Source organism: Oncorhynchus gorbuscha, unplaced genomic scaffold, assembly GCF_021184085.1.
Source record: "Oncorhynchus gorbuscha isolate QuinsamMale2020 ecotype Even-year unplaced genomic scaffold, OgorEven_v1.0 Un_scaffold_894, whole genome shotgun sequence".
Lineage (NCBI taxonomy): Eukaryota > Metazoa > Chordata > Actinopteri > Salmoniformes > Salmonidae > Oncorhynchus > Oncorhynchus gorbuscha.
In genome coordinates this window covers 68,659-81,900 of record NW_025745867.1, presented here as the reverse complement: position 1 = coordinate 81,900, position 13,242 = coordinate 68,659, and the positions used below count along the sequence as shown (strand labels likewise).

Sequence of the window (13,242 nt, the reverse complement as noted above, 5' to 3'; positions counted from 1 at the left end):
TACTTCCCTTCTACGTACTTCACTACTACGTACCTCCTTATTACGTACTTCCCTACTACGTACTTCACTACTACATACTTCCCTACTACGTACTTCACTACTACGTACTTCCCTACTACGTACTTCCTTATTACGTACTTCCCTACTACGTACCTCCTTATTACGTACTTCCCTACTACGTACCTCCTTATTACGACTTCCCTACTACGTACCTCCTTATTACGACTTCCCTACTACGTACCTCCTTATTACGTACTTCACTACTACGTACTTCACTACTACGTACTTCCCTTCTACGTACGTCACAACAACGTACTTCCCTTCGACGTACCTCCTTATTACGTACTTCCCTACTACGTACCTCCTTATTACGTACTTCCCTACTTCCCTCTACGTACTTCCCTTCTACGTACCTCCTTATTACGTACGTCCCTTCTACGTACTTCACTACTACGTACTTCCCTACTACGTACCTCCTTATTATGACTTCCCTTCTACGTACTTCACTACTATGTACCTCCTTATTACGTACTTCCCTACTACGTACCTCCTTATTACGTACTTCCCTTCTACGTACTTCACTACTACGTACCTCCTTATAACGTACTTCCCTTCTACGTACTTCACTACTACCTACCTCCTTATTACGTACTTCCCTTCTACGTACTTCACTACTACGTACCTCCTTATTACGTACTTCCCTACTACGTACTTCACTACTACGTACTTCCCTACTACGTACTTCACTACTACGTACTTCCCTACTACGTACTTCCTTATTACGTACTTCCCTACTACGTACCTCCTTATTACGTACTTCCCTACTACGTACCTCCTGATTACGTACTTCCCTACTACGTACCTCCTTATTATGTACTTCCCTACTACGTACCTCCTTATTACGTACTTCACTACTACGTACTTCACTACTACGTACTTCACTATTACGTACCTCCTTATTACGTACTTCACTACTACGTACCTCCTTATTACGTACTTCACTACTACGTACTTCACTACTACGTACTTCACTACTACGTACTTCACTACTACGTACCTCCTTATTACGACTTCCCTACTACGTACCTCCTTATTACGTACTTCACTACTACGTACTTCACTACTACGTACTTCCCTTCTACGTACGTCACAACAACGTACTTCCCTTCGACGTACCTCCTTATTACGTACTTCCCTACTACGTACCTCCTTATTACGTACTTCCCTACTACGTACCTCCTTATTACGTACTTCCCTTCTACGTACTTCCCTTCTACGTACTTCCCTTCTACGTACCTCCTTATTACGTACGTCCCTTCTACGTACTTCACTACTACGTACTTCCCTACTACGTACCTCCTTATTACGACTTCCCTTCTACGTACTTCACTACTATGTACCTCCTTATTACGTACTTCCCTACTACGTACCTCCTTATTACGTACTTCCCTTCTACGTACTTCACTACTACGTACCTCCTTATTACGTACTTCCCTACTACGTACTTCACTACTACGTACTTCCCTACTACGTACTTCCCTACTACGTACTTCACTACTACGTACCTCCTTATTACGTACTTCCCTTCTACGTACTTCACTACTACGTACTTCCCTACTACGTACTTCACTACTACGTACCTCCTTATTACGTACCACCCTTCTACGTACTTCACTACTACGTACCTCCTTATAACGTACTTCCCTACTACGTACTTCCTTATAACGTACTTCCCTACTACGTACCTCCTTATTACGTACTTCCCTTCTACGTATTTCACTACTACGTACTTCCTTATAACGTACTTCCCTACTACGTACTTCGTTATAATGTACTTCCCAACTACGTACTTCCTTATAACGTACTTCCCTACTACGTACTTCCTTATAACGTACTTCCCTACTACGTACTTCCCTACTACGTACTTCCTTATAACGTACTTCCCTGCTACGTACTTCCTTATAACATACTTCCCAACTACGTACTTCCCTACTTGGGGCGGCAGGGTAGCCTATTGGTTAGAGTGTTGGACTAGTAACCGGAAGGTTGCAAGTTCAAATCCACAAGCTGACAAATCCCCAAGCTGTCATTCTGCCCCCGAACAGGCTGTTTTCCCTGTTCCTAGGCAGTCATTGAAAATAAGAATTTGTTCTTAACTGACTTGCCTAGTTAAATAAAGGTCAAATAAAATTTAAATAAAAAACTACGTATCTCCTTATTACGTAGTTGCCTAAATAAAGCTCAACCTGATCATTAGGCTTACCTCCCCCTCTAGTTATCCTATAAATATCAAATATATCCAGATGTTTTGTGATAAAACGTCCCATAGGAACGTCATTGCATCCTTTCCATCCCTTCTCTCCTATCAACATCAAGACGCTGCTAATTGTGGCTGAAAGGACTCATTAGCATAGAGGTTTGGTTACCGTTCCCGCCGCATCAGAAAATAGACCCATTTCTGTGTCTTAATTATGCTTCTATTCTATTCCTTCCTATACATAGGAATGTTGTCTACTGCCTGTCTATCTACATATCTGACAGGCATTCTGCTAGGTGGACAATGTGCCTGACAGAATCAGGCTTGTTTTATCTAATCATCACAATGTGTGGATCTTTTTTTATTTTTGTGAAAAGTGGATTTTTTAAGGTGCCCTCTGACTGGGTAAAACTATGTTTTGGGGTTGGTGGGCTGTGGTTGTTATGAAAGAAAGAAAGAGAGGGAGGAAGGGAGGGACCGACCGACTGACCGACCGACGGACCTACGGACCGACGGACCGACAGACAGACAGACAGACAATATTGTGCTTCCATGACACTAATATACAATAGGTTATCGGAAGCAAGGTTACTACAGTTTGGTGATTTAAGATTCGTTTTTATTTATATTTGTTTTTAGATATTTATTTGAAATTCTGTTTATTTTCAGTTAGTGTTCAGAATTGATTTACTAGTATCTATTTATTTTCAGTTTGATAAAAACCTTTCTATTTCGTTTCTAGAGGATTTCGTTTCAGTGTTAAATGGCAAGGAGCCATTATGTGTTGTAGTTTTTTTATTTATTTTTTATGTCACTTCTTGTCAGTGGGGGGCAGTAAGGTGATGGGCAGTAAGGTGATGGGCAGGAAGGTGATGGGCAGTAAGGTGGTGGGCAGTAAGGTGATGGGCAGTAAGGTGATGGGCAGTAAGGTGATGGGCAGTAAGGTGATGGGCAGTAAGGTGATGGGCAGGAAGGTGATGGGCAGTAAGGTGATGGGCAGTAAGGTGGTGGGCAGTAAGGTGGTGGGCAGTAAGGTGATGGGCAGGAAGGTGATGGGCAGTAAGGTGATGGGCAGTAAGGTGGTGGGCAGTAAGGTGATGGGCAGTAAGGTGATGGGCAGTAAGGTGGTGGGCAGTAAGGTGATGGGCAGTAAGGTGGTGGGCAGTAAGGTGATGGGCAGTAAGGTGATGGGCAGTAAGGTGGTGGGCAGTAAGGTGATGGGCAGTAAGGTGATGGGCAGGAAGGTGATGGGCAGTAAGGTGATGGGCAGTAAGGTGGTGGGCAGTAAGGTGATGGGCAGTAAGGTGATGGGCAGTAAGGTGATGGGCAGGAAGGTGATGGGCAGTAAGGTGATGGGCAGTAAGGTCATGGGCAGGAAGGTGATGGGCAGTAAGGTGGTGGGCAGTAAGGTGATGGGCAGTAAGGTGCTGGGCAGTAAGGTGATGGGCAGTAAGGTGATGGGCAGTAAGGTGATGGGCAGTAAGGTGATGGGCAGTAAGGTGATGGGCAGTAAGGTGGTGGGCAGTAAGGTGATGGGCAGTACAGTGATGGGCAGTAAGGTGATGGGCAGTAAGGTGATGGGCAGTAAGGTGATGGGCAGTAAGGTGATGGGCAGTAAGGTGATGGGCAGTAAGGTGATGGGCAGTACGGTGATGGGCAGGAAGGTGATGGGCAGTAAGGTGATGGGCAGTAAGGTGATGGGCAGTAAGGTGATGGGCAGTAAGGTGATGGGCAGTAAGGTGATGGGCAGTAAGGTGATGGGCAGTAAGGTGATGGGCAGTAAGGTGATGGGCAGTAAGGTGATGGGCCAGGACCATAGACTTGGATAAACATAACATTCCATCTGTGTCAAGATGTCACCTGTAAGAGCAAAGGCAGCTTTCACAGACGCCATCTTGAAATAGTCCATTTTATTCTTCACAAGTGAAATTAATTGGCTGATCCCTCCTGATGACCCGGCTGTCACTACTCCAACAGGGTCATCAGGTCATGCCAACCGGGTCATCAGGTCATGCCAACCGGGTCATCAGGTGGGATCAGCCAATGAAGTTGAAAGTCCCGGCCAGTTGACTGAATCAAAATGGCGAAAGTCGTCCATGGAACTGCCCATGCTAACGCAGTCTTTTGGCCACTAGAGGACTCTGTACAACTCCATGGCCAGGACATACGTTTGGTTAGGTGTAAATTATAAGTCAAGCCTATTGTGACTTGGATTTAACCCCTTCCAATAGGGTTGATAAAAACAGTTGCAACAACAGCAAAAACATTACCAATACAACACTTCACACATCTATCAGTTCACAGCCAGCCAGCTTGTTTGTGTGTGTTTCTGTTCGAGCAAACAATATTTTCTGGTTTATCTTCAAGAGAGGTGTTGGTTCGGTTTCTCAAGCCTGATGACAGTTGTCCACAGAGAGAATATTCTCTCCACAAACGCTTGGGATGCCAGGGCAGAAACCAGATCCAGTGCCCCAGTGCACAGCTTTGGATAAACAGCCATCCTTTCCATCCAGAACTGGAGAGGTGACTCTGTAAACATCCTCTCCTTTACATCTTCCAGGTATTTCCACAGGTCACACGGGGAACTTAATGCCTTGTCAGGTTGACCCTCTGACTGGACCGTGACCTCAGACACAATCTTCGATGCGAGGATGCTATATTTCTGAAGCACGGTGGTCGAGATGCTTGCCGGATTCTTCCTGGGGTCCTGCTGGTCCACGGCTGTAATCTCTGATTTGATGAAGTACAAACGTTTCTTCTGCCCTCCATCTCTGTTGAGCCAAGTGCCAGAGACACACTTGTGTCCATCAGGCAAGCTGCTGCAGGGGTTGGATTGAAGTTGGCTGCCATTCAGTATGCATGCGAAGCACTCATGCAGTGACTTCAGCAGGACCTGTGACAACTGTTTTGCAACAGTTGTTGACTGCAAGTGTGCCTCAAGGTTGAGAGGGCACGGCACCACATCAGTTTGTCCGTTTGAAGTTGGTCGGTGTGGATTGCGAACGTCTCCATTAACTTCACAAGCTGTTCTAGCTTGGTCCACTCACACTCTGTGCTCGCCCTTGGATTTCTTCCCTGTTAGCAAGTGCTGGCTAGTGATGGTGATGCACAAACTAGGCCTATACCACCAGATTCAGAAGCTTGAAAACCCCATTTGAAATGAGATTTTTATTTTAGTTATTTTTATTTTAGTTAGTTTTGCTGGCAAAGATGATAGTTTCAGTATAGTTTTAGTTTTTCAAATGTTTTTTTGTTTTTATTTTGTTTTTATTTTCAATTTTTTATTTTAGTTTCAGTTTTCGTTTACTATAATAACCTTGACTGGAAGGCAACCTCAATCTACCTTGGTTCCTGTCTCTCCCTTGGATCCATTACGTCCTGGTCGCCCCTCCGCTCCATCACTGCCTGGTGTCCCTGCTGACCCCTTAAACCCAGGGAACCCTGGGAAACCAGTGGCACCCTGCACAAGACAGGGACAACATGAATGGTGCATGATGGAAGAAAAACATAACGCTTCAAGAACTACATGAATATTTCCACATTCCTCTGTTGTACATAGACTATTAATAGTCATCATTTCAATATTGTTTTTACATGTGATTTGAACCAACCTTCTCTCCTCTTAGTCCTGGTGCTCCCTCTACTCCATTGATACCCCCGTCCCCTTTTTCACCCTACACATCATAATCAACACTTTTCAGAAGATTAGTGAGAATGACTTTGATTTGTGTGTGTGTCTATAAATAATAAATCAATAATTAGGCGGGTGCTTATATTTGTCCTACTTCACGAGTGTGTATTATACGTGTGAATAGGAAATGTATTTTCTTGCATATCCCAACCCCATGAGGCACCCTCGGAGAGTGGTGTGTGTGTGTGTGTGTGTGTGTGTGTGTGTGTGTGTGTGTGTGTGTGTGTGTGTGTGTGTGTGTGTGTGTGTGTGTGTGTGTGTGTGTGTGTGTGTGTGTGTGTGTGTGTGTGTGTGTGTGTGTGTGTGTGTGTGTGTGTGTGTGTGTGTGTGTGTGTGTGTGTGTGTGTGTGCGTGTGTGTGTGTGCCTACCTTCCGTCCTGTGAGTCCATTGAGCCCTGGATGTCCTGGGGTTCCAGGAATACCCATCTCTCCCTGTGTCAAACAACGATTAAATACTTACATTTTCACTGAAACTGTGTCTGAAACTGTGCAACCATTGACCATAGTCTGACAGTGGCCTACTAGGTCAGACAATTGAACCGTATACTAAATTGTATGCAGCGTGTGGCAGCTAGTTGGCACTACTGTAAACCTTTACTTTTGCAGGTCAGTGGTACTGACGATACTTCCTGGAGCACATTGTGTTGTTGTGATCATTGTATTGAATCCCACAGCAGGCAACTCACCTTTTCTCCATCTTGCCCAGTGCTTCCTATGCGTCCAGGTAGGCCTCGGAATCCCTGTACAACAACCACAACCGACACCAAGAGTTACCTTTGATCATTGCATTACCATCTCATTAACATGCCTAATGCATTAGGATCAAGCCCTGACCTTCACTCCTGTCTGCCCAGTATCCCCTGGTAAGCCAGGTTCACCTCTATCACCCTAGGAATAGAATACCAGAACGGAACAGAATTACTGTATAATGAATCACAGATGACAGGTTCTATTTGTCAAGACTCTAAATTATTTGCTCTATGCCACACTCTCCTCACCTGATCTCCCTTCTGTCCCTGGAGTCCCATGTCTCCTTTGGCTCCTGTGGCTCCATCCAATCCATCGTCCCCGTTACGACCCTGTGACAACAACAAGCCAATCAACAAAGCCTGTTTTTGACCTCATGCCAAGTCACCATAGTATATATACAGTTATACAGATAGTGTTTCTATATTAAACTGTTAAAGTGTGTTAGATAAATACCCACCACTTCTCCATTGACTCCAGGCTCACCAGTATCTCCCTGGAGGCACAGAGCAACAGTGAGCAAACACGTAGCAGCATAGATCTGATAACAGTGGTTCCATGTAGCCTGTAGATAGATACATGCTGTATTTCCTGCTGACCTTTTGGCCCACTGGTCCACGGACCCCAAACAGCCCCATGGCTCCTTTGGCCCCTGCCTCTCCTTTGAGGCCCTTCAGATGGAGAACAGACAAAAAGCTGAATGTGAGAACACTATGTTCTTTGGCCTCCATGTTGTGGAAAATGTATTTTCTCTTTCGGTTGTTGTTTGTCTCTCGTTCATTACATCTTTTAACAATCTTTCTTTTTCTCTTTTTCCACATAAAATGTTCTGTCATCAAGCATTAGGAAGCACCTTGAACCCCGGGGGCCCATCCTCGCCCTTCTCTCCTTTATCTCCATCGAAACCTGGGGAGCCTCGCTCTCCCTAAAACAAACAACCAAACAAACAAAAACAGATAAACAAGCGTCTTAAAAGGGAAAACACACAAAGTGAAAATGCTAAATCTGTCTCTCTAAAATAACATTTGTTTAATGAGGATTTGCTCTGGAACTCAAACTAGAAGTCAAAATACATTGTGGAGGACTTGTTTTCGGGGACTTGTTTTAGGGGACTTGTTTCTCACCCCTTCTCCTTTGAAGCCCTTGTAGCCTCTCGGTCCCTGGATTTGGAGGGGGCTTCCCTAAACATAAAGAACGTACATCATATATGAATTAATCATATACAAAATACTGTTTGTGTAGTACTTATGTCATGTTTGGCTTACCCTTTCTCCTTGTATTCCCGCTAAACCTCTGTCACCCTGTGAAAATACATTTTATGAAAGGAATCAATGGCTTATAACATTCATACAATAATTGATTGATTGACAATATTTGTATTTTAGTGTCATACACCAAATGGTGCCCGGCCTGTATGGGCTTATGAGACACTATTCATTTGTAGTCTGTGTGTAGAAAACACAAACTATATACTATATGGCTGTATCAGGTAGTTGCATAAAAACATTGGCTCTTCATTTTCATTGTCCACATCCCAACATACATAGAAAAATGGACTGAAGTTAATTGAAATAGACTGGCCACATGGTGAGCATTGAAATAGACTGGCCACATGGTGAGCATTGAAACAGACTGGCCACATGGTGAGCATTGAAACAGACTGGCCACATGGTGAGCATTGAAACAGACTGGCCACATGGTGAGCATTGAAACAGACTGGCCACATGGTGAGCATTGAAACAGACTGGCCACATGGTGAGCATGGTGAGCATTGAAACAGACTGGCCACATGGTGAGCATGAAACAGACTGGCCACATGGTGAGCATTGAAACAGACTGGCCACATGGTGAGCATTGAAACAGACTGGCCACATGGTGAGCATTGAAACAGACTGGCCACATGGTGAGCATTGAAACAGACTGGCCACATGGTGAGCATTGAAACAGACTGGCCACATGGTGAGCATTGAAACAGACTGGCCACATGGTGAGCATTGAAACAGACTGGCCACATGGTGAGCATTGAAACAGACTGGCCACATGGTGAGCATTGAAACAGACTGGCCACATGGTGAGCATTGAAACAGACTGGCCACATGGTGAGCATTGAAACAGACTGGCCACATGGTGAGCATTGAAACAGACTGGCCACATGGTGAGCATTGAAACAGACTGGCCACATGGTGAGCATTGAAACAGACTGGCCACATGGTGAGCATTGAAACAGACTGGCCACATGGTGAGCATTGAAACAGACTGGCCACATGGTGAGCATTGAAACAGACTGGCCACATGGTGAGCATTGAAACAGACTGGCCACATGGTGAGGTTTGAATTGAAACAGACTGGCCACATGGTGAGCATTGAAACAGACTGGCCACACGGTGAGCATTGAAACAGACTGGCCACACGGTGAGCATTGAAACAGACTGGCCACATGGTGAGCATTGAAACAGACTGGCCACATGGTGAGCATTGAAACAGACTGGCCACATGGTGAGCATTGAAACAGACTGGCCACATGGTGAGCATTGAAACATGATTCAAAAAGAAGGTTCTATAGAGGGTTTGAAGAGACTGAAGTGACTAGAGTGATGACACTTCAATAGAACGAGCAGAGAATTTGACTGAACGCTGAAACTCCGGGCTGTCAAAACCATCTTTCAAACGGTCTCTGAAGTAAAAATATCTAAAGTATCTGGAGAACCTGAGTGGACGTATGAGGGTATGAAAATCTAAAATATCAAAGTATTTAGTAAGACCCACTCAATCGCATACATTTGAAAAATATAGTCCACCAAAATGATCATGTCATCAAAGAAGTAACCGTCAACCTACCTTTGCTCCTTTGCTGCCCGGGAAGCCCTTTGGACCCTAAGTGAAAGAGGTCAAAGGTAAAGGTAGCTATGAAACAAATGTCCGTAACTGCATGACTGTACCAGAGGAGGCTGGTGGGAGGATCTATAGGAGGACAGGATCATTGTAATGGCTGGAATGGAATAAATGGAACAGTATCAAACACATAAAACATATGGAAACCACGTTGGACTCCGTTACATTTATTCCATTCCAGACATGACAATGAGCCCGTCCTTCTATATCTTCTCCCACCGGCCTCCTCTGGACTGTCCATGTCATGAAAGGTGATGATGTTAACTCACAGTGTGTCCTGGGGCTCCTAAGACTCCTGCAATGCCCTTTTCACCCTGTCACAAACAGAACACATCACAAATATTATACTGAACAAAAAGATAAATGCATCATGCTAAACTGTCAAAGATTTTACTGAGTTACACTTCATATGATGCACTATTGTAAAGTGTCTGTTCCACTGGATGTCATAAGGTGAATGCACCAATTTGTAAGTCGCTCAGGATAAGAGCGTCTGCTAAATGACTTAAATGTAAATGTAAATATGAGGTCAGTTGGTATCATATGAGGTCAGTTGGTATCATATGAGGTCAGTTGGTATCATATGAGGTCAGTTGGTATCATATGAGGTCAGTTGGTATCATATGAGGTCAATTGGTATCATATGAGGTCAGTTGGTATCATATGAGGTCAATTGGTATCAGTCAATGTAAATAAATTCATTAGGTCCTAATCTATGGATTTCACATGACCGGGAATACAGACATGTATCTGTTGGTTACAGATACCTTTAAAACACAAATAAGTAGGAGTGTGGATCAGAAAACCAGTCAGTATGTGGTGTGACCATTTGCCTCATACAGCTCTACACATCTCCTTCGCATAGAGTTGATCAGGCTGCTGATTGTGGCCTGTAAAATGTTGTCCCGCTTTTCAATGGCTTTGCGAAGTTGCTGGATATTGGTGGGAACTGGAACACGCTGTCGTACACATTTATCCAGAGCATCCCAAACATGCTCAATGGGTGACATGTCTGGTGAGTATGCAGGCCATGGAAGAACTGGGACATTTTCACCTTCCAGGAATTGTGTACAGATCCGTGCAACATGGGGCTGTGCATTATCATGCTGAAACATAAGGTGATGGTGACGGATGAATAGCACGACAATGGGCCTCGGGATCTCATCAGGGAATCTCTGTGCATTCAAATTGCTATAGATAAAATGTCTGCCCATACCATAACATACCTTAACCCCACTGCCACCATGGGGCACCCTGTTCACAACGCCATACAGGTGGTCTGCGGTTGTGAGGTCGGTTGGGCGTACTGCCAAATTCTCTAAAACGACGTTGGAGGTGGCTTATGGTAGAGAAATGTTATTATCTGGCAACAGCTCTTGTGGACAATCCTGTAGTCAGCATGCCAATTGCACACTCCTCAAAACCTGAGTTCTGTGGCATTGTGTGTGACAAAACCACACATTTTAGAGTGGCCTTTTACTGTCCCAGCATAAGGTGCACCTGTGTAATGATAATGTTTAATCAGCTTCTTGATATGCTACACCTGTCAGGTGGATGGATTATCTTGGCAAAGTATAAATGCTGACTAACAGAGATGTAAACAAATTTGTGCACCAAATTTGAGAGAAAAATAATAATTTCTGGGATCTTTTATTTCAGCTCATGAAACATGGGACCAACACTTTACATGCTGTTTTTATATTTATGTTCAGTGTAAATGTGTGCATATTGTGCCATCCTGTTGTGACGAGCAGCTTTTCCATATTTTACAATGCTGCCTAGGATCTGTCTGAGGTTAAGTCCATCTCTCTGAGATCATAAAGTCCATCTTTCTGAGGTAATTAAGTCCATCTCTCTGAGGTAATTAAGTCCATGACTTTTCTGAAGATCATTAACTGTCCATCTCTCTGAGTGAAATTACAGTCCATCTGGTCTAACTGAGGTAATTCAAGTCCATCTCCCTCTGAATCAGCTGACTAATTAGGAAGTCCATCTCTCTAGACCCCTACTAATTACACTCCATTCTAATGAAAAACGTTAAAAGTCCACCCTCTCTCACAAGATACAATTAAGTCCATCTCTCTGAGGTAATTAAGTCCATCTCTCTGAGATCATTAAGTCCATCTCTCTGAGGTAATTAAGTCCATCTCTCTGAGGTAATTAAGTCCATCTCTCTGAGGTAATTAAGTCCATCTCTCTGAGGTAATTAAGTCCATCTCTCTGAGGTAATTAAGTCCATCTCTCTGAGGTAATTAAGTCCATCTCTCTGAGGTAATTAAGTCCATTGTTCCGTCTCACCCTGCGACCTGTGATCCCGACCACACCCCTGGCCCCTGGTTCCCCCGGATACTGTCGCCCTGTTGGTAACAACAAGAAGTGAGTGCTAATGTTATTATCTCCTCATATACAACATGACAACGACAACAACACCACCACCACCAAACAGGCTATTGTCTTACCTTTTCTCCTTTCGTCCCAGGTAGACCAGGTGGACCCTTTGGGAAACAGAAAGCATCCATTATGTTACATGATAACCATAGAGGGCAAACAATGACTAGGGAAAGTTATATTTCACCATACCTCTATTCCTGGTGTCCCTTTAGCTCCTGGAGTCCCGGGTGATCCATTCTTACCCCTTCTACCCCTGTCTCCCTACAGATAAACAAAAACAGTACACATCATACTTTATCACAATTATCTTCCTACTTAGTAGGCAGATTTGTGCTTTTTGAAAACATTTACCTTGTTCTGGGTTTCTGGCTATTGGTGAATTTGATATAAATTTGTCTGCAACATTTTTTGGACTACGTGATCTGACCAGGAAATAGACTAAAACTACAAGGCCAGGAGTTTATTAAAACTACAGAACAAGGTGTTGAGTTTATTAAAACTACAGAACAAGGTGTTGGGGTTCTTAAAACTACAGTACAAGGTGTTGGGGTTATTAAAAGTACAGTACAAGGTGTTGAGTTTATTAAAACTACAGTACAAGGTGTTGGGTTTATTAAAACTACAGAACAAGGTGTTGGGTTTATTAAAACTACAGTACAAGGTGTTGGGGTTCTTAAAACTACAGAACAAGGTGTTGGGTATATTAAAGCTACAGTACAAGGTGTTGAGTTTATTAAAACTACAGTACACGGTGTTGGGTTTATTAAAAGTACAGTACAAGGTGTTGGGTTTATTAAAACTACAGTACAAGGTGTTGGGTTTATTATAACTACAGTACAAGGTGTTGGGTTTATTAAAACTACAGTACAAGGTGTTGGGTTTATTATAACTAGAGTACAAAGCCTTCCAGTAATCAGGACAAACTCTTTGCCCCAGAGGTTGAAGGGATGGTCGGGGACTCCTCACCTCTCTCCCCGCCTCTCCTGGGTCTCCTGGTTGGCCCCTCAAGCCCTGAGAACCTGAAATACCGGGGTTACCACGGATACCCTGGATACCCTGAGCACCAGAAGGCCCCAGTTCACCAGGCTCACCCTGACAGAGGGAGAAGGACAGACATGCAGAAACAGACAGAAAGAGAGACAGACAGGCAGACACAGACAGAAAGAGAGAATGAGACAGAGATAGAGAGAGACAGACAGGCAGACAGACAGAAAGAGAGAATGAGACAGAGAGAGAGACAGACATGCAGACACAGACAGAAAGA

The 13,242-nt window shown here is 44.0% G+C and overlaps 1 protein-coding gene across 1 annotated transcript in view; it reads right to left on the bottom strand.

Annotated features, from left to right (window-relative positions):
- si:dkey-117n7.5 (uncharacterized protein LOC559444 homolog) overlaps window positions 1-13,242 on the bottom strand; it is a 29,580-nt gene that overhangs the window by 9,291 nt on the left and 7,047 nt on the right. Inside the window, exons 2-17 of the mRNA XM_046335997.1 lie at window positions 12,945-13,070; window positions 12,221-12,239; window positions 11,886-11,944; window positions 9,857-9,901; window positions 9,534-9,569; window positions 7,961-7,996; window positions 7,820-7,876; window positions 7,549-7,620; window positions 7,295-7,366; window positions 7,156-7,191; window positions 6,947-7,027; window positions 6,783-6,836; window positions 6,635-6,688; window positions 6,318-6,380; window positions 5,869-5,931; window positions 5,601-5,717 (exon numbers count right to left, since the gene is read on the bottom strand). Of these exons, the coding sequence (XP_046191953.1) occupies window positions 5,601-5,717; window positions 5,869-5,931; window positions 6,318-6,380; window positions 6,635-6,688; window positions 6,783-6,836; window positions 6,947-7,027; window positions 7,156-7,191; window positions 7,295-7,366; window positions 7,549-7,620; window positions 7,820-7,876; window positions 7,961-7,996; window positions 9,534-9,569; window positions 9,857-9,901; window positions 11,886-11,944; window positions 12,221-12,239; window positions 12,945-13,070 (990 nt within the window). The remainder of the gene's footprint in view (window positions 1-5,600; window positions 5,718-5,868; window positions 5,932-6,317; window positions 6,381-6,634; window positions 6,689-6,782; window positions 6,837-6,946; window positions 7,028-7,155; window positions 7,192-7,294; window positions 7,367-7,548; window positions 7,621-7,819; window positions 7,877-7,960; window positions 7,997-9,533; window positions 9,570-9,856; window positions 9,902-11,885; window positions 11,945-12,220; window positions 12,240-12,944; window positions 13,071-13,242) is intronic.